At 27.4% G+C, this 22880-nt stretch overlaps 2 protein-coding genes across 3 annotated transcripts; one reads left to right on the top strand and one right to left on the bottom strand.

Moving 5' to 3' along the window:
* Nucleotides 1–12409: 12409 nt before the first annotated feature.
* Nucleotides 12410–17276, top strand: LOC137818939 (transcription factor EGL1). 2 transcript variants are annotated; one of them, XM_068622602.2, is made up of 8 exons: nt 12410–12631; nt 13164–13424; nt 13592–13688; nt 15024–15038; nt 15287–15343; nt 15467–16345; nt 16435–16878; nt 17034–17276. In XM_068622602.2, the coding sequence occupies exons 1-8, from the start codon at nt 12483–12485 to the stop codon at nt 17103–17105; spliced, it is 1974 nt and encodes a 657-aa protein (XP_068478703.1). In that variant the 5' UTR covers nt 12410–12482; the 3' UTR covers nt 17106–17276. The 2 variants fall into 2 exon arrangements, with proteins under 2 accessions (XP_068478703.1, XP_068478702.1); XM_068622601.2 differs by having other exon boundaries at nt 13589–13688.
* A 3195-nt stretch (nt 17277–20471) lies between these two features.
* LOC137819593 (gibberellin 20-oxidase-like protein) lies at nt 20472–21772 on the bottom strand. The gene is made up of 2 exons (XM_068623490.2): nt 21363–21772; nt 20472–21268 (listed from the first exon to the last, which is right to left on the bottom strand). Exons 1-2 carry the CDS (start codon nt 21716–21718, stop codon nt 20623–20625), a joined length of 1002 nt encoding a protein of 333 aa, XP_068479591.1. The 5' UTR covers nt 21719–21772; the 3' UTR covers nt 20472–20622.
* Nucleotides 21773–22880: the final 1108 nt, after the last annotated feature.

Genomic DNA, 22880 nt, shown 5'->3' with positions numbered 1-22880 from the left:
GAAGCTTAAATCGGTTCTTACCTCACAACAATGCACCACCACCACTGTAAATCCACCTCCTACGCAATTCAAAGCACCACCAATGAAGAAAACCAACTCAAAGCACCACCGTCATAGCTTTTCTAAAGAAACCTTCACTGCTTTTCTAATTAAAGAAGACAAGGGCATAGTTGGGTTTTTAAAATTTCGTCGGGTGCAGGAAGTAATTGTCGCGGTTGAAACATGCTTTGAATAAGCCTCACTATGTTATCTTGTAATAAAAAGTTGGCAGTTTCTTCCTGCACCCCCACAATGTTATGCAAAGATCAAACTGTTCCTATTATTTTTTTAAAACCCTTAAAATGCATTTGAACTGTGTTTATTTTTTTGCATTATAGATTATGAAATCTGGAAAAATTTTGGATTGGCACTTCTGATAAAATTTCGGATTCACCAATTCGTAATTCAAAGTATGCATTTCACATTCAAAAATCCATCATTCAAAAAATGCAAAATTTGCTTCTTCCATAACACCCCTTCATCTGAAAAAAAAAATGATTTAGTTCTGGATTTATGAATCCGTAGCAAACTCCCAGATCCCAATTCAAATAAAAGGTTAAGATCAATTTCGAGATTTAGAAAATTGTGGGGGTGCAGGAAGAAAAACGTAGGGGTGTAGGAAGAATGAATATGAATGTTTGTATTTTGAAGTGAAATGAATGAATATGTTTTTTGAAAGTTGTAAAGCAGAGTACGTAATAGACATGTCAGTTAAGCTTTTTTGAGTGGCTGCATACTTTGATGGTGTAAAAAGGAGAGTAGTGTAGAAGAACATCATATGATATTTCAATGGAAACAACAGATTATGTTCCAAAAAGTACTTGTTAAGAGGACACCAGTCACCAACTTTTGATCATTCATATCTCCCTGTCATAATGTCTTTTTTGAAACTACAACAACTGCTTCTCTCATCTTTCCTACAAAAACATTAGTTTTGGAATTTTTTCTCAATTCAAATCAACACCACCACCTATGTTCCTATTTCTAGACTTTCATTTTCACACCATATACAAAAATTATTCTCTCAATCAAAACTCATTCTATAAATATATTTTTAAAACAGCTTTTTCTCGTAAATGGTATAATTTCATTTGGTATTTATTGAAATAGATAATTTTTTTAAAAAAAAATTGGACAATTTATACATGTAAAGTGACTTTAGGAAAATTTAATATAAGTGACGTCATCATCACTCCAAATATAAATTCAGTTTAAAATAATTAAACTCGTCATCACCAAATTCAATTCATGCATAAATGATAAATACTTGTTAAACTTTAAAATAAAATAAAAAATTGTCTATTTCAAATACATTTATACTATTGGTAAAAAAAAAACTTTAAATCAATTAGCTACAAAGATAACTAATTTTTACTATACTTTTAGTAAATCGATATATAACGTACGTTTTTATATTGTCAATATATAAAAAGTCAATTATTTTAGTCATGTATTACACTTCTTTAAAGTATGTCACTTCTTTTTTATAAAAACTCTTATGTTACGTATCACTATGAAACTTAACATCTAAACTATGTTGACACTTCAAGTAACAACAATCATGTGTCACCGTATGAAAAAATATTATAAAAAAAAGAAATACAAAAAAATATGGAGAGACTACACAAAACTCATATATTAACAAAAATGATACATAGGTAATCTATACATATTAATAAAGAATTCTAAGAAAAAACTAGATGGAGGTCTATTATTTTAATGAAAATACTCTCTATGGATAAAGCCTAAGTTAGCAAGCTTATTAATACATACATTCCCTTCACGAAAAATATGAAAAACCCTAAACCTGATTTTTCCGCAGTAGTTAAGACAAGTGTTTCACCTATTACAAAACATACAAGGAACAATAGTCTTAACAGTAAATGCAGCACAAACCAATGCAAAATCACATTCAGGCCATAAACTAGTAAGACCCATCTTTTGAACTTGTTCAATAGCATGTATAACTCTCAGGAACCAAAGCAATCTCAAGGAAAGCGGAGAAACCACCAATAAATTCCTTTATACTCCCACAAAAAATACTACCACAAGTAGCAAGATCAGGAAAATCCCTAACAACACCATCAATGTTTATTTTAACCCAACTAGGAGAAGGAAACTCCCATCGAATAGGAAGAGGGGATATAACTTTATTGAGTATTAATACAAAAAAAACTTAAGCACATTGTGTTGGGTTGGGATCACTTCCTATGTGGAGGCCTAATCCAATATTAATCACCTTTATGGTTTGTTTTTCTTGAATCGCGAGAGCCGTCAACAGAGAGAGAAAAGAAAAGGAGAAAAAAGTGAATAGAGGAAGTTCCGTCCTTCAACTTCTGGCCGTCGCCACCGCTTCGTCCACTGTTGGATCAGGCTGAGATTTTTTCAGCAGATTCATTACTTGTGGTACTTCAATCTGACCATTTGAATCTTTGAGAAGTTGTTGAGCAGTGAGAAATTCGTCTCACACTGCAACAACATTTTTTTAGGACAATTTTTTTTTCTCGATCGTCTTGCTGCTTCGTCCACGGTTGGATTGGGCTGAGATTTTGTCAGTAGGTTTGTTACTAGTGGTGCTTCAATTTGACCGTTCGGATTGTTGAAAAGTCACCAGAACAGTGACCTATAGGTCGTGTACAGTAGCTGTAGTTTTGTGAATTTTCTGGTTTATTGTTCTCTATTTCATCTTTGTTGTCTTGTTATTTGACTCATTATTGAGCACAATTTGTGTTGTGATTTGAGAGTCTCTCGTAACCTTAACTTTGATTATAGTGGAGCTTGATTGAATGACTTATGTCCGTAGTTTTTACTTCTCACATTAAGAAGGTTTTCCACGTTACAATTTTTGTGTCTTCTTTGAGTGTGTTTTTGTTGTTGTCATTATTTGTTATTGCTCCTCACAAATTCTTGCAAGTTGGTAAATTATTATTGGTTGCTTATTGCTCTAGTTGAGTTATTATTTTACTGTGTTGAATTTCCCATCACATTGAAATCAAACGTATCATTTCGCATAGAACTTTTAGACGAATTATATCCACTACACAAGTGAGATCTTTAATGACCGAAATCGCCCAAGAAACATCAGTTTTAACCTGGAATCTAGCATAATTTCTCATACGCTATATCATTCAAATAGAAAAAGTTATCACAAGTTTAATCAAATTAACCAAAAAACTACCACCACTCTTAATGAAAGAAAGTAGATCATCCACATTAAAGAAATGAAAAATAAGAAAAATTTGTCAAACTTAGTAACACAATAGTTTCAACAAGTTTTCGTTAATAAACTTTAAATAATTTTGATATAAAACTGGATTTAAATCTAATTCAATTAAAAAACCGATTTGTGCATGCATATATCTTTATTTATAATTTAGGTGTGATTCCAATAATTTTGTAGTGCTAAAATAAGAAGAAAGAAGAATATTTAAAAGTAATAAGTATTGAAGTTGAAGGAAAATTGAGGAAGAGACAATGTAACATGTGATGAAGTTTAAGGGTTGTCAGAAATGAGAGAAATGGTAGGGTACGTTCTGAAAAGCCTGCACTTTTGCATTTTGTATATGTTTTGTTGTAAGCCTCAACTCAACTCAATTCAACCAAACCAAACCATAATCCAAAAACAAAATTATATTCAAACCTTGTCAGAGTGCTCATTCCCACTACCATTTCCTTCATATCTTTACCTATTTTTCAATTCTTTTCCTTTCTTGTCTTTTTCTCTCACTTTCCTTCGATCTATGGATAGAAAATATATTTAACTATTTAATAAAAATAATAAAACACATATTACATGAGATTCTATCATACCATGATGATTATTTTAAACTAAAAATATTATATGAAGAGTATTCGTACCAATTGACACATTTAAAAAAAATAGTTAATCGTGTTTCATTATATGAAATTATTTTTTTTATTATTATTAAATCAGGTGTGTTGGAGTTAACACATGTGAAAATGGAAGTGACTATGTTGACAATATTTTACAATTGAATTGATGAAGTTATTAGAAATTTTGAGATATTAGCTTTTAATTTGCATAATTAGTTTTAACGGAGGAGTTGATTAAAGGACAAACAAAATTCTATTTATTTAAAAGAATTAATTTTCTTGTTTGTAAAATTTCTGAGATACTAAAAAATATTAAAGTTCAGATATTTTTTTTACCCAAATCTTGTAAACACTAAAAAAAATTAAAAAGATTAATTTAAAATATAAAATAATAAATATTTAATTAATAGTTAGATACCAATTTAATTACAAGATACTTTAAAGGTAAGCGACTCAAAATTCATCTGGAATTTGAGTTCATCAACATATACAAATACTGTACTATAACAATTGTTGATGTAAAACTATTAATCTAAAAGATAACTTCGAAATCTACAAACAAACACTTAATACAATGAAACATATCACACAATAATTGTGGGATATGACTCACCTTTGACTGTTTTCTTGGCATAATTGGAAGGTTATTTACCGTTTACCATTAATTGAAATCATTGGGAGGTTACTTACCGTTCGCAATTAATTGTTATCAAATGAAGGTTACTTACCATTAATTGTTTTTATTATTGTTGTCTCCTATAACCACTATATATAGTGACTTCCTTCCAGCAATCTAGCAAAAAAAAACAACATACTCTTGCTTCCTCACTCTTTTCATATACTCCCTATTTCTTCTCTTGGGCGTAAGTGTTTAACTCATATGAAAGTTTAGTAAGCTAAAGACTTTTAAAATATTCAATATAACTTTAGATTCAAATAATACAATAACAAACATATTAATCATTCGAAATACTAAACAATCAAGTGCATACAAATAAATCATATTCAATAACATTCATATCAGAAATCCACTAATATAATTCATTTCCACTCATGCTAGAAATTAACTGATATCATACATAAACAATTGACTATACTTCTAGAAGACTCATGCATTGATTTAAACTCAGAGATATGCATCTATCATACTACCCCGTTGTGATATCTCTTCACACAGTAACATGTACATATGATTCAAAATCACCTCATATAACAAGATTAATCCATATGACTTGCTAGACCAATTATTTTTCAAACTGCATACTAAATCATATGAGCCTCTTTCAACTCTCACCACCTAATAATCTTTATCTATATGATTCCAATATACTAATAGAGTCATGATACCTCATTCTAGATGAATTCATAGTCCATAAACATCCTAACAATCTCAATACAATATTTCATTTCTTAAGAATATTATGTCTCAGTCACATTTTCACATTATTCAAAGTTCATATCACACAATAATTAATATATAATTTAATCACATTGAATTTGGATTTTTAATATAATTAGAAAACATAAAAAAAATCACATAAATACATTTTTTTATCAGCACATAAATACATAAAAGTTTCAAATACATGTTTACATATAATTTAATTAAAGTAACCATTAAACAATGTAAAAACAATTTTTAAATAATTTTTTAACTTGTGAGCGAAAATTGCTTCCCTTTATCGAAAATTGTTTTGCTTGAGAAAAAAAAGTCCTAAACCAGATTTAATTGTAGAACAATTTTGCTTGAGAAAAAATGAGGCGGAGACTAACTTTTAATTTATGTTTTATTTTTGTTTGAGAAAAATATCATAATTTTGTCTTTTTTAGCATACTCAACATAATCCTAAAACTAATTTCAAATTCTTTACTCAATATCAATACACAATTTTGCAACTTTTATACAATTAATTTTTTATGGTTTTTAAAGTGCTCAAATATAACTTATATTCTCATAGAAATAATAGTTCAACGAATAATTCAAAACTTTTAAACTTTAAAATTCAATCCACATTCAAACTCAAACAATCAACTACTTTTGAAATTGATAAACTTCAAACATATTTCATCAATTAAAATTTATCTCACACAACAAATAACCCTCCAAGAGAATTTTGAAATTTGTGACCACGTCACCTTCACATCCATATCTTCTAACTTAGAGTTCTATTGAAATATGAAGTTAGAGTTTCTCTTACTTGATTGGACAATTGAGTACCTAAAAAGGAGCTCTAACTCCCAAAAAGGTACAGAGATTATCCAACCTACATCATAGAGTCTTAATCAATGATCTACTAGGACCTGAACTAACAAAAAGACTAATCCCAAAGTCACAAACACCACATGCACAAACATGTTTACTTAAGTAAACATGAAAACTCAAAATTAGCTCAAAAGAAAAAAAGATAGTAGAAAGGAACTTACTCTAAACAAAATTTTGGTTTACTCTACTCAAAACAAAAGTGGTATCTGATCGTCAATCTAATGATGAATGAAATCAAATTTTTTTAGAGAAAATGCATACAAAGAAAGAAAAAATTATTTAGAAAGATAATTATTTTAAATTACGTATATATAGTTATAGTTATTTTTTTTATACAATTCAATAACAATAAACTTTATTTGAAGAAGATGAAAATTAAAAAAATGACGTGTTCTTTATTTCGTTTGTTTGTGAATAAGAAAGAAAGGAAAGGGTGTGCCCACTAATGTGCCCCACACAAAAAGTTGTTCCTCCCAAATTGAGAAAAAAGAACAACAGAAAAGAGATCATGAATTTATTCTCAAAAGAAAATTAAAAAAATTAGGCATGGTGTACCTCAACACTTTTTAAAGGAGTTACAAATACGTAATTTATTATTCTTAATTTTTGTAAAGTTCTAACATTGAGAACTGTTTTATCATTGTTAGATCAATACATTTGAAATATTGTTTTATGTTCTCTGTCATTGTTATGGAAATATGCATAGATAATTTAAGAGAGAGCAATACTTAAAATTTATCCTTAGTTTTAAATCAACCAGATTTTGATGTAAATGAGTAGATTTTTATTTTTATTTTTTTTATTAATCACACGTAAATTTTAAAGAAATATCCACTTTCTTGTGATTTTTTTTTATAAATGATACTCACCCCCTCGTGTTTTTAATCAAGTGACAACTATATTTCTTATTTTATTTATAAAACATAAAAAAATTAGTTTTTCTTATAAAATATTATCTCATTTTTATATTTAAAAGTTTTACATTACAAGAAAATCATAATATAGAAATCAATTTTAGTAGGAATGACAATCTGAAGCGGGCTATGCGGCCAGTTCGCAGTCTGCTACTAAAAAGTGCAGGACGAGTTCACTAATCTAACCCGTTTACCTATTTAGGTCTGTTTTGCATAATTTGTAGTCTGCGCAGACTAACAACAGGCAGGGCAACTGACTCACATAAATAAATAAAATTATTTTATTTTTTTACAAAAAAAAATCATATCTCTCTCGCACATCTATTATTGCAGTGTGACCTTTAATTTGTTTTATTTAAAAAAAACATTGAATTTTAATGTATAATTTTTTTAATCATATTAAGAGTGATAATGGATTTAGTTTTAAATAAAATCTTATATTTAAAATTTGTTAGTAAAAAAAGAATACAAAGAAGAGATTTGAATAAGATACTTGTTAAAAAATTAGTCATCTTCATTAAGATATTTTGTAGCAAAACTTTGATAGAATATTGTGACATTTACACACATATAGAGATAAAATAGATGTAAAACACAACTTTAATGATTTTTAATGAAGTCTTATAACAACCCTCATATTTGAATTCCTTTATACTTTTATCTTAATTGAATGAAATTTTAAATTTTCAATAGTAGAAATAATTTTTTTTATAATTAATGAAATTTTATTTTATTTTTTAAAATGTTTTCCTTACATGGTTTGGTTTGTAGGCCCGCATGCTACTTTTTTATGCGGACAAACCAATGAAATGAACTCCCATTCTTTGCGTGGAGCGGGCTAACCCGACTCAAATTTTGGGCCAATCGCGGGGCAAGCCAACCCGTATTGTTACCCATAAATTTTAGAGACAATAAATAATTAGTTGTTAAATTGACTAAATTAAATACTATTTTAGATACTAAAATTTATCGGTACTAAAATAGTTTTTATTATTAAGAAAATTTATAAAGTAGATTCTAAATTTTTATTTTTATAAATAAAGAAAAATTATATAAATTAGTTTCTAATTATCATTGTAGCTAATTAAATACCAATTTATAAATTAATTTATAAATTTTATTAATAATAGAAACTACTTTAGATACTAATAATTTTTTACTCTCTAAAATAATATATACTTTTATTAATATATTACTTAAATATTATTTCTAAAATTAGTTTCTATTTAACTATATTTAAGGATTATATGTTATAGTTTTTTATTTAAATTTTAGTTATTATGATATTTCAAAATAAAATAAAATAAAAGAATTAAATAGTACTTTATTAAAAACACAAAAATATGAATATATATTAAAAAGCTATAAAGGATGTGAATGTGAAGAACATTTATTATAAATAAGTATATATATATATATATATTTTAAAAGTAGATGAAATATGAATGTTATTTAGCTATGATATAATGTGACAAAAACTTTCAAAATAAAGTGAATCAACCATCTTTAGTTATTATGAAGAAATTCATGGTTAAAGACAAAAAAAAAAGTGACATGCACATACTTTGAATAAGCTTGTGAGAGGGGTTTTGGTTAAATATTAATAATGATTACACATGCAAATAAAATATCACGTGTGATACACGTGATAAACATGGTACATGAATGATAGTGAAACATTTGTCTTTGTTAGAAAAACCTCACAAGTCATAATAATATTTGTTTTATTATTCTAAATTTCTGACACTTTAATTATTGCACTAATATCTTATAATTAACCCCAATCCAAAACTACCTAAATTATTGGAAACATTTGTATCCTACCCATATTTTCAAGCAAATCTAAATTGCAATTATTAAAAAACTACCATCTTTTATAGCTATTTTCAATTCTTTTTATTTTTATTTTTAATCTTTTCTACCCATGTTTCTTCAAGTTTATTAAATAACGGCTAATCATATTTTGATTTTTAATTTTTATTAAATAAGTTCATATCTGACCTAAATTCAAACAATAAATTTATAAAATAAAATAAAAACTCCATTTATATACAATAAACTAGTAAAGTTTGAATATAAGTTATTTAATCATATTAGAAATTTCATAAATAAAATTAGTGGTAGTTAATTTTATTTTGCAAGTTAATTATTTAAAGTTAAAACAAATTTAAAATCCATTTTTAATAGATTAATTAAATAATTTTTTTTATAATTTTATCATATATTACAAGAAAATTTTATCTAAAGTAATTAGTAGCTAAAACTTTAATAACTAATTAAATATCAATTTAAAAATTAATTTGTAAATTTTATTAATAATAGAAATTACAATTAATTTAGATAATAATAATTAGTTATTATAGTGGCTAAATTAAAAAATATTTTAGAAACTAAAATAAATTTTTATTTCTAAATTAGTTTTTTTTATTGTTAAATAGTTTTTAAATTGGTATCTAATTAACTACCAAAATTTTTGCGTAGAATCTAAATGATTGGTAGTTAAAATCTTCGTAGCTAATTAGATATCAATTTAGAAACTATTTAACAATATTAAAAATTAATTTAAAAATAAAAAATTATTTTAGTATCTAAAATGGTTTATACACTATATTAACTAATTATTTTTGTTTTTAAAATTAGTTTTTATTAAATAATTTTTTTGTGTGTGATGTGTAAGTTGATGAAGATTTAATTTATGATTCCAGCAAATATATAATGGAATGGTTAATTTGTGAGTTACTTTATGGATTAAGAAAATGGTTGGAATTTGATGAAGATGACAAATTTGTACTGATACATTTTGTGGTGTTGTTGCTTTATTGAAAGAGATGAAAGTGAAAAATGAAGACAATGATGACGAATATTGCACACTCACATATCTCTGTGCTTGGCCCCAATCCAATTCTGCTTTCTCATTCTCAGAGTTTAGTCAGAAAAAGGATCCAAAAACTAAAATATCAATGCTCACTCTTTTTATCATATAACCTAAAAGGTAACTCAGTTTCTTAATCTTTTATTTATTAAATATTTTTATTAAGTAGTGTTAAATTTATTTTTCTTAACACTACTACTTTTTTAAAATATCATTAAAAATAATAATAATTAATTACATATTCAATTATATTAATTAAATTGAATAGTATTTTAAAAATTTAAAAATTGTTAATAAAATTTATAAATTAATGTTTAAATTGGTATCTAATTAACTATCAAGATTTTAGTTAGAATTAGTTGATAGCTAATTAGATACTAACTCAAAAACTAATTTATAAATTTTATTAATAATATAAATTATTTTAGATATTAATAATTTTTTAATTTTTAAAATAATATATAATTTAGTTAATGTGATAATTAATTAATTTTTATTTAATTATTTTCTTTTTATGTACACGTAATTATGATTATTTTATATAAATAAATAATAGATACATAATTTTAAACATATAAGTTACATTATAATTAAATTTTATTGAATAATTTTTTTTGACAGATAAATTATATTTTTTATATTTACGATAATAAGTCATTGAAAATTTGTTATATTAAAATAAATACAGTTTAATATTTACTTTTTAAGCAATACCTTCATTTTCCCTAAGTGGCAACTTTTTTAATTCATTATTTTTTATAACTTAAATTAGTTATTATTTTACAATTGTATCTTTAACTTTACTTACTTTTATAATTAATTTAAACATTTATCATAAAATTAAAGACAGATAAATAAAGAACAATAAATGATAGAAAATTAATCAACAAATACTCAAATAATAATATAATCAAATAGCTAACAATTTTAATAAAACTAAAAATATATAGCATAATTCTGCATTCCTTTGTTAAAATTGTAAACTTATTAATAATGTTAGATATTTAATTAATTATATTAAATAATTTTCACGGACTTAATGAACCTAAAATATCAATAAATAGTTAAGTTCTTCGGTGTATTAAGTAGGACCAATTCAGCCTCAGTATAAGATAAAAAACATTACATTATTTAATTAATCCATTTAATATTTGATAAAGTAGATTTAAATGAGAAGGTAGCGTATTAATTTAAAATTTAACAAAAAAATCAATATTTTCTTTTTAATAAGTAGAATATTTTATGAAATTATAAGAAAATATAAAATTATTTTACAAATGTTACCTAGAAATTTGCACCGACGTAGATGATTTATTTGTGAAGTAAGAAATCATTGTCCAAGAAACAATGGTGCATGGCCTTAGAATAAAATAATAGTAAGGTATGGGGTGATAATATAAAATATTTTTATATTATAGTTTTATTATGAGTTATTATACATGTTAAGTTTGTTAATTATTTTTTAATAATTATCTTAAAAGTTAATGTAACTAATTGATTTCTTTAATTCCAAAAACAATTTTAGTATATAAACATTATATTATTTATTAGAATAAACTTCTTCACAACTTATATTGAACATTCGATTATCAGATAGTCTAATTTGTAATTGAAATTACACTAAAAATGTTGCAATTGAAATAACATTAAATATATTAAAAAATTAGTTGAAATTTAAGTTTTGAGGAGTCCAATCTTTAACTATAAACAGTATTATTAAAAGTTAAAAATTATTTTTTGAAAAATTGATTTTTGTTATAAAAGTCATGCTACAATTCACGTTTCATCACATGAAGTATAAAATTAAAAAAAAATAAAAAAAATACGAGGATTAAATAAAACTCAAGTGAAAGAAAAAAACAAAAAAATATCTCAAAAATAGTCTCATTACTTTGGTATTAAATGAGTTTATGGTGGAAAAAAAATTGTAACCAATATTGGTTCTTTGGCATGAAATGAATTATATTGAAAGAAAAATAAAATGTAATTTTTTTAAAAGTTGAATCGTAGCGTAAATTTTTTATTATTTGAAAAAAAATAATAAAATCAAATATTTTAATAAGAAGTAAATTAATTTTATAAAATAATAATAATATAACTATAAAATGATAATAAAAATTTTAAAATAAAAAATATTTTAATACTAATAATAAATATAATAAAATTAGAATAAATAATATTATTAATAATAAATTTATAAAATAATTAAAATGCAATTAAAAAAATCAATAATAATAACATTAATATATAAAATACTAATAAAATTATAATTTAATATTTAATTAAAATTAATTTACAATAAAATGAATAATTTAATTATTTATCATTTTTTAAAATTTATTATATAAAAAATTCCTTTAAAAAATTATTCATTTTTCTTTCTTTTTCACTCTCTTTTCCTTAATTCTGATAACCTTAATTTAGACTCTATTTTATTTATTTATTTTCTTCCTTCTTCAAGTACACTCCCTATAGCATGAAGTAAATGAGGTAAGTCTATGTTTTTTTTGACATGTAAAGTAGTGATGAAACAAACAGAAAGTGATAGTCCTGCATTTTGATGAAATTTCAGAGAACTAGAATGGCCAAAAAGGGGAATCCAAAGCATGAGAAGATGCAGAAGAACCTATGCACCCAGCTTGCAGTTGCAGTCAGAAGCATTCAGTGGAGCTATGGGATTTTCTGGGCACCTTCAACAACTGAAGAAAGGTACAAACTCACACACATCTTGCTGTTTTTGTTTGGTTTTGTTTTGCTAGTAGTTGCTACCATTATCTCTCTTTTCTACACCCTTCACTTCCTCTTGGTCAAGTCTTGAATCCCAAATTTTGATTACTGAAAAACTGACATGGAAGTGTGCAAGTGAAAGATGTGAATGGTATGAAAGTTTGGTCAAAAGGGCCACTTCATCACCTTGGACAAAGACTGTTCCGGTTTGATAAGTTGTTTTGAGTCTAAATTCAGTTTATGCAGCTGAGTTAAGCACTTAAAAAAAAGGAAAAACTTTAGTATCAAACAGCATAAACTTCTTTCAGTTTAACCAAGTATTTTGTTTTGAAATTTTATCTATCAGCTACATTAAGTATTTTGAGAAAAACAAGAAAGAAAACTTAGTATCTGTAATGTTTTTATCTGATTCAAACATGGTTGTCTTTTGTGAAGATACTGGCTAAAATCAAAGCACAATTCACTTGACATTGCTACTTCTTAACTTACCCTATGTCATGTTTATGTGTGAAAGGGTACTGGAATGGAGAGAAGGGTACTATAATGGAGACATTAAGACAAGAAAGACAGTTCAAGCCATGGAATTGGAAATGAAGGCTGATAAAATAGGCCTGCAGAGGAGTGAGCAACTGAAGGAACTATACAAGTTTCTTCTTGCAGGAGAAGCTGATCCACAAACCAAAAGGCCTTCTGCTGCATTAGCTCCAGAGGACCTCTCAGATTTGGAGTGGTATTACTTGGTTTGCATGTCCTTTATCTTCAGTCAAAATCAAAGGTACCATTACACCATACCATACAACACTCTTAGTTGGTTTATTAGCACAAACTCTTCTAAGGGAGTTCTTTGTTGAACCTTTCTTGCTCAAGTTTTTTGTGGCCTTTTTTCTTTGGATTTGGTTTTGGTTGTCTCACCATGAAGATTTTCCTTTCCTTGTCAAGTAGTTTGCCTGGAAGAGCACAGGAAGTTGGTGACACAATCTGGTTATGTGATGCTCAGCATGCAGATAGTAAAATTTTCTCTCGTTCTTTGCTAGCAAAGGTTGGATTTTACTCATAAATCTGATTCAATCAACACACTAACTTACTGTTCTAAATATTTTGTTATCATTGGTTAAAATTTGTTGAACTTATCTGTCATTCATTGATTTTTTAAATATAAAAAAGAAACTGAATCTGGTAACATGTGTTTGCAACTTTGTATAACTGTTTGTTTTTTTTCTTTTGCTTTTTGCTGATGACTCTAGTACCATGGGAAGATGAGCATAACCCTTAGTTCTCAATTGATTCTGTGAGTGGATATACTGTACTGAAAGTGGTCCATGCTGGGCCTATTTGTGTGTCATCTGAAATCATTCCATCCATATTCATGTTGCACATGAATCCTCTCCAAATCTAAGTAACAGAGTCACTGTATCCTACACTGAATTTGATTAAATATTAAAGTAATTAAAGGATGAAATTTCATGCAGAGTATTAAATCTTTTTCTAATGTATCTCAGCAGAACAGGGTTCTTGAATCACAGAAGTGACTGCATGAAATCTTAGCCATCCAAAATGAAAGTTTGCATAAAAGTGTAACTAAAGTTTTAGGGCATTGGATTGTGACTGCAAGACCCTGCACTTGCTTTATGACAGTATGGAACCCCATCTGTAATTGGTCCTTATCACAGCTGTATTTAACACCCATTTGCCCCTAAATTTTTATACTTTCAAAATCCATCATGCATATTTGGGTCCCATTTTAATCAATTACCTCCCTCAAAACATATGCAAATTATAAAATTTGTTTCCAAGTAAAATTATCTATATTTAATCTCTTAACTCACTAAGTTCACATAAAATCAGTATTATTTTAATTTGTTGGTTTTGGTTTGGTCACAGTAAAAGTAATTTCAAACACTAGTGTGTACAAATATGACACAAAAGTTTGGTTGGAAGAAAGAGAATTAATACAGGCTCCACATCGCAAGAAAATAATATGTGAATATACATTAAAAAAAAACTGCCGTAATAAAAAAAATTAATTGATTTTTATTTTCTAATATTCAATTTTATGTATTTTTGTTTTGTTTTATTGAATCTTTGTTCTAGATATTCATTTAAGATATCATAAAAATAATTGAATTAATTAAAATAAACAAAATTAAGAATTTGATAAAATTGTAGATTTTTTAAAACAGGAAACCAATTATCTTTATTTTAAAAAAATTATAGATTAAACAAAACAGAGGATACACATAAATTATTCTATTAATGCATGATATCATATATAGCTTAATACTTGAATTTGTAAAGAGTCACTGACAGAATACTAATGTTTCTTTATCTTCAACAACTTTTTCATCTGGACATTGACATCAATTGCTGTATCCAGAGTGCGTCAATTCAGGTATGAAATTCTCTCTTGAGATTCAAATTTGTTCTACAAATTTTTTCTTTATACATGCAAACTAAGTTGAAAATATATTTGTAACTTGTGAAAGATCTGCAATTGTTTTCCCAAAAACTAAGTTGTCTTGAATGCAAGTACTATGTAACTTGAAACCAAATTAAGTATAATGTTACTATGTTATAATTTTGTGTGACTGAAACATAGATATTAAGGTTCATGCTGTGTGTTAAACCTGTTTTCCACAGACTGTGGTGTGCTTTCCCTATCAGAAAGGCGTTATTGAGATAGGCTCAACTGAAATGGTAACATTTGTGTTCTTCTTCGAGATGCTAGGTTCATTATCATTTCAATGTTGAATCTATATGAAGATATGCAGCACTTATTTTGTGATGTTTGTAAGCACTGGTACTGTTTATTTTTCATAGGTTATCGAGGACCCTAGTCTCATTCAACATGTGAAGGCTTGCTTCTTAGAAATCTCAAAGCCTACATGCTCAGATAAATCTTCCTCTGTGCTTGATAAGCCTCATGATGACAAATATCCAACATGTACCAAGGGTGACCACAGGGTGTTAGATGCAATGGTTTTGGAGAATCCATGTTCCCTTGAAAAAAATATCAAATTTGATAATCATGATCCTATCAATGAATTAGAAGGTGACAACAATGAAGATTCTGACATGGATTCTCCTGATGGTGTTGAACACCATTACCCTATGAGATCCATGATCGATGGTATGAATGGTGTGCCCTCTCAAGTTCATTTTGTGAATGATGCCTTAGTCATTGGTGCTCCTGATTCCCTGAGTTCTTGTGACTGTATGTCTGAAGCTTCTGAGAACCAAGGCAAGGATTCCAAGAATGAAGGCCAAACTCAACTTTTGGAACTTCAAGATTGCTATAAACCAAAGAGAAGCTTCTTGGATGCTGGAGCTGATGAAGACTTGTGCTACATTAGAACACTTTGTTCTATTTTGGGGACCTCATCAACATTTAAAGCAAACCCTTATGCCTGTAACTCGAATTGCAAATCTAGTTTTTCAAAATGGAAGAAAGGGAGAGTTTCTGAAAGGAAGAGGGCAAGGTTTCACCAAAGCATGTTAAAGAAGACTTTGTTTAAGGTCCCCTTTATGCACAGAAGTTACTTTTCCCGCAAGTCACAGAAAGAGAGTGACAGAATGCAATGGACTAGTAAATTTGATAATGCTGATGATGGTTTCATGGGGAAAGCATTCTCTGATAAGAAAGGAGAAATTAAAAACTTTCAGGTTGTCAAATCTTTGGTTCCATCTTCTATAAGTGAGGTATTTGCTTGTCATATACTAAAACTAATGTTACCATAGGATAGTGAATATTATGCCAATGAGGTCACTTTGTAAATATTGTAATGCAGGAGGAGAAGATTTCAATTCTTGGTGACACAATCAAGTACTTGAAAAGGCTTGAGACAAGAGTGGAAGAGCTAGAATCTTACATGGAAGTTGCAGATACTGAAGCAAGAACCAGGAGAAAATGCCCTGATGTTCTAGAACAGATGTCTGATAACTATGGCACAAGAAAGATTTGCATGGCAGTGAAACCTTGGATGAACAGGAGGAAGGCTAGTGGTATTGATGAAATAGACACAGAACTAGAAAGAATTGTTTCTGAAGAAGCAAAGGCATTGGATGTGAAAGTGAAGGTAAAGGAGCAAGAGGTTCTGATTGAGATGAAATGTCCTTACAGGGAATACATACTCTATGATATCATGGATACCATTAACAATCTCCATTTAGATGCTCACACAGTTGAATCATCAACAAGTGATGGTGTTCTCTCATTGACACTAAAATCTAAGGTTTGTCATGCTCATTTTTTTCATCAGTGCAGTGTTTATGATTGAAACATTGTTCCATTACAGAAAGGAATAGAGAAGAGTAACTTGCATCTATGTTTCTTAATACTTTCAACCATTAGAGAAGTTTGAACTCTTTGAGAACTTTTGTTTTCCAGTTTCGAGGAGCAGCAACAGCACCAATGAGGATGATCAAAGAAGCACTCTGGAAAGCATATGGAAATATTTGATTTGCCTGTTTGGATTTGTGATGATGGTGTTAGTAATAGTAAATACTTATATGATTAAACAACTTTGTAATTCTAGAACATTTATTTGCTTCCTAACAGAATATGTTTGTCCTTGGTATGAACCTTGATTTTTGTTATTGTGTTTAAAAATACTGCTTTCTTGTTACCATATTCCCATTTTGTAATTTAATTTTCTGTGATTTTTTACATCAATTACTATTGCGTTTAGTCACAGTTTTGTTTTGTTATTTAAAGATATATTAGAAAGTTAAGGAAAAAAATGCATATAAATTATTGTTATTGAACTCTCGACTCTTAAACAATGTAACTATATTATTCAACTTATCAAAACAATATTAATAATTAAAAATAGACTAAACAAATATATTTCACATAAAATTAAATAAAACTATCCTTTATTTGATCCATTTCGTGTGGATTTGTTTTCTCAATGTGAAATTTACTTTATAATTCTTAGTGGTGCCATCAACTTGTTTATTTATGATATCTTGCTCAATTCCAGGGTGCAGTCTTTAACCATCTATAATATATATTATTTAGTGTGCAAATTATGGTTATATAATTTTTTTTGAAATTTCTTAATCATTGAAGATGACAACCTAACTCAGCCAATGTTGTGCAATTTTCTTAATGTATTTTATCGATGATTAATTTCTACTAAAAATTGAATCATAATTTTTTGTGAGAATCTATTTTAAAATTTTGAAAAAAATGTACTTTTATATATATATATATATATATCACTACAAGAAAATTATGAAATAGAAACCAATTTTTAGAGACCAAAATAATTAGTTACAATAGAAACTAAAATAGAGACCATTTTAGAAACTAAAAAAAATGGTTTCTAAATTAGTTTCTATTATTTTATATTATTGTTAAATAGTTTCTAAATTGGTATCTAATTAGCAACTAAGGTTTTAACTACCAATTATTTAGTTTCTAAATATGGTAGCAAAAATCTTGGTTGCTAATTAGATACCAATTTAGAAACTATTTAACAATAATATAAAATAATAGAAACTAATTTAGAAACCAAATTTCTTTTTAGTTTCAAAAATGGTCTCTAATTTAGTTACTATTGTAACTAATTATTTTGGTTTCTACAAATTGGTTTATATTTCATGATTTTCTTGTAGTGTTATATATATATATATTAAACTTATTTCACCGAATTAAATAGATTAAATCAAACTTATAAACTTTTAATTGAATATGATCACATTAATTTTCCAAAACTAACATAAATTTAAACAATAAATAAATTAATTCGATCTAATCTATCTGACCAATAATAAATTATATAAAATATGATTCACGAAAGATTAAGTTATATTAGATCAGTGTATTTGACCTCTTAATTAAAATATTAAATGCTTTGAAATGGTTGTGATGTCAAATTTTCAACTCATGATACCAAAATTAACTTTTCGTGACAAACACAAAAAATATCCAAAAATTCTCATTATTATTGGGTTTAATTTATTTTACTTCAATTAGACTAACAATTTATTAATATATGATACATATTTAATGTTATATATATATATATATTAAAAATTGGCTATATTTTGTTTTTATGTCTCATCCTTTAGATATCTTTGTGGATCCTTTTACTATAATAACCATATGATAATATTCTATTTTCTCAACCACAAAAGTAATATACTTAATGATGGCATATTTCAACGACCACCAATCTTTTGGGAAGTAGATTGATTAATCATGAACTCAACTAAGATTTTTATGAGTGATGAAATGATTGACCATTGATTAATTAATTAATTATTTTATTTGTACAAATAATTTTTTTTCGTAAAATTAATTTTTATTTATAAACGTTGTTCACTAGTGTTTTAAAATTTTGAATTCAACTATGTAAAATCTAATCAAAATTTATTTTGATTAAAATTAAATTCAGCAAAATCACAACAATTCTTAGTTGAACTTATTTATTTAGAATTGCGTAATGTGAGGAGCTGCCAAAATAATGAATTAATGATTGTGATCACACTTGGCATGAAAATTAAAGAAAGAATTGTTGAAAAGAAGGAAATAAAATAGTTTAGGTTTAATCATAATTAATATGGTGTGATGGTGAAGAAAGAGAATGAGATAAGAATAAGATTATTTTTATGATTATGAATGAGTGTCGTGAAGCATGTGATATGGGTAATTAGCAGCTAATGACAATACAAAATCAAAATTAATGCAATCTTAGTCTTAAGCATCTCATAAAGACAAAAAAATATTCATCAAAAAAGGAAAAAAGTTAACAAAATATGGCCATTAAAGATGGTGCACTATGAACATGCTAATCATTTTAAAAGACTTTACTTTTACATCATTAAGGTGATGTCATTTCAAAACTGAGATGAGAGAAAAGTTAATAAGGAAAAAATTGTATATATATATATATATTAACAATAATTTATACATAAATTAGTTTATAGTAGTTATTTTATATAATTTTTTGAATCACTTGTAAGTAAGTGAATTTCGGTTTTTAAAAAGTATGTTTTTAAAATTTGAAGACAAAAATATGAATAAATCATCATTTTAAATTTATGAAAATACAATGTTATTACAGTAATACAAATTAAAAAAAATTAAAAAGTATACTTTTTATATATTTTAATTCAAAAACTTAAAGTGATAATATTAACTATGAAAATACAGTGCTGTTACAGTAAAAGAAACCAAAATAATAAATTTTAAAATTAGAGATTTATGCCAAACTATTGAAAATTTCAGAAACTATTTTAGAAGGTTTCTGGAATTCATGTAACAGTGATAAATATTTTTGGAGGCCAAAATCTGCAAAAATTGTTTTGTCAAAATTGTTATATTCTTGAATAGGATAATATCAATTTTTTTTTTTAATTAATAGAAATCAGTTTTACATTATGTAACATCATTATGCTTTAATAAAACTTTTTTTTACAATATCTAAGTTTTATATTAAGATATTAAAACTCCTACATTACCAACTTACCTAACCTTTCAAAACAATTAAAGTGATTTGATCTTTTCATAATGTATAACTCATCATCTCAACAAGTCAAGACCCACTGGATTGGTGCTTCTTTTCTTAGATTTTGTTTTTGTAAATTTAGTTAAATATTACTTTATTAAACAAAATATTTTATGAAGTATTATGGAATTTATGCTATTTTGTTTGTTTTATTATACATTTTAGTTAACTCAACCAGAGTTTTTGAAAATGAACATGTGTAGACACAATTTATACTGAAGTGATTATTTACACATCAATTAATCATGTTACTGATAGAAAAAGTTTCAGTGCATGCAAAGGAAGGGTTTTTGTGAATAACAATGGCACAGTTATCTGGTAGTGGACTAATATTACTGTTTGCTGAATAAATGCTATGTACAACCAACAAATGAACAGCAAGAACAGAACAAATTATTTGAAGACCAACAAAGTCTTTCTGTCTACTTATTTTGTATACAAAGATCACCATCAAAATGTAAGTCACAGCAAGCATAAATTACTGTGTGTGATGAATTGATTTTCAACTTTTTGAGACCTGATTCCAGCAAAATCCTTAACTGTATACCCCACCTTTTCAAACCTTCCTCTTTGATTGTTCTCTCTGAATTTCAAGTATTCTGAGCAAACAAATGGATTGTAGATCCTCTTGTTTCCTTCTCCAACAACTTGGTCTGGTGCCATGACCACCTTCTCATCCTCAAAGCACCAAAAGAAAGCCAAGGAAAATCTGTTCACAGGCTGCTTCAAAACAACTCTATGTTCAGAAGACCTTAGTTTATCATTGCTCCATGCTTGCATCATATCCCCTATGTTCACCACTAGGGTCCCCTCAGAAGGGCTAATGTCTATCCACTTTCCATCTTGTGACTTCACTTGAAGCCCTCCTATTTCATCTTGAAATAAGATGGTGATACAACTCATATCAGTGTGCATTCCAAGCCCCTCAACATCATCCTCCAAACTTTCTGGAGCAGAATAGTTGTTTATCCTTAAGTAACCTTGACACTTGTTGAATTCAGAATCATGAAAGAGCTTATCAAAGCCATCCTCTAAGCTCATCAGCACAAGCTTTAGAATTCTCTCAGACAAATCAGCCATCTTACTGCAATATTCCTGCAGTGTCTCACTGTTCAACCCATAAAAGGAAACAATATTATTCTCTGGTTAAATGGAAACAGAAGAATAAATTAGGCATCATAGACAAGCTTATTATGCATTACCTGAATTTGGAATTCTGTTTGTCAAAGAGGATGTCTTCAGAACTCTTAGCAGAAACATAGAAGTTTGGTCCATTAATTCTGAGGCTCTCAAAGAATGGAGAAGCAATGAAGTGAGGGGTGTAAGACTTTATAGAGGAGAAAGGACCAAGTTTAAGTTTAGCCTCAGAAGGGAGGCTGAAGAGGCATTTAGATAAATAATGGATCTGGCTGCAAAGATCTTTGGAGATCCCATGATTGATTATGTGGAAAAATCCCCAATCTTTGCAGGCTTTAGAGAGAGAGGTTAGAGAAGATGGCTGTAATGGCTGAGAAATGTCTATAATAGGAAGCTCAACAACATATTCAGACTTAGACATTATGTCTAAGATGTGGAGAAGAGATATGCTATGCTGCCACCAAAGTCTTGAGGTATTTAATATATAGAAGTTTGGTCAGAACCTTTAAATCAGAATACAGGTATAAGACAGAGTATAGATAAGACAAGTCTATTATTTTTATCAATCAAGTGGGGAAGTGCCAACAAAGATATACACCATAAAGCTATATACACCAAACTAACTTCTTGGTATTCTGCTTAGAGTCAAAAGGAATTAGGATATGAAATAGATAAAAAGGTTTAATAGTGTGATTTTATTATAAATTAACATGAGTGCTAAGTATGTTGATCTTTGCAGTAATTACTTAAAAATTCATTTAATATAAGATTTTCAAACTGAGTGGTAATATGCTAACATGTGTCTATGACCATGACTTGTTGAAAAAGGCTATAAATAAAAGGCTACATGCACAAGGGTCGAATAAAGATATACCTATTCTGTTGCTAAAAGTGCATACACTTTTTCTCACCTTCTTGTGGAATTTCTTATTTCACATAGTTAACAGATAAAGTTGGTATAATTGGGATATATATGAGAGTGAGAAAGTGATGAAGGGATAACAACAAAATGGTAGCAGAGAGACTAATGAAAGATTGAAGATGTTGAAGAATGAAGATACTTTTTTTCATTAGTTTAGTTGCCACTTTTATAATATGCCTTCAGAGTCAGAAAGACAGGCTGGGAAACAAGCATCTCAACCACAATTAGTTTGCATATTCCGTTATGCATGGAACTCTCTTTCTTCTGTGAAAAGATTTGACTAAGTACTTAGTCAAAATGTATATCTAGCTGCTTAAGTAAAAGACAAACATATCAACAAAGTACAAACCATATAGACACTTTTAGCGGCTCTGCATTTGTCAAATTCAGATATGAATATAATAATGCGTTCACATGCGCAAAAATATTTGTCCTAAAACATCTGTGAAATGAGTACATAAATGTATCAAAATAGACATGCATGAGGTTTGTTGCATTTATTCCATGCTCATATTCTGTACATACATGGAAGGATGGACACTAATAAAATGATGCATAAGGTTTGAAGTTTTGTACCTTTTTAATATAGTATTGTGGTTTAAGTTTCTAGAGATGACTTTTTTGTTCTTGTTTTTAAAATAGTTGTGTTTCAAACTTGTCT

This window comes from Phaseolus vulgaris, chromosome 10 (assembly GCF_051622355.1).
Source record: "Phaseolus vulgaris cultivar YP4 chromosome 10, ASM5162235v1, whole genome shotgun sequence".
Lineage (NCBI taxonomy): Eukaryota > Viridiplantae > Streptophyta > Magnoliopsida > Fabales > Fabaceae > Phaseolus > Phaseolus vulgaris.
Note: the sequence above shows the minus strand (reverse complement) of the source record. Positions and strands in the feature narration are given on the sequence as shown.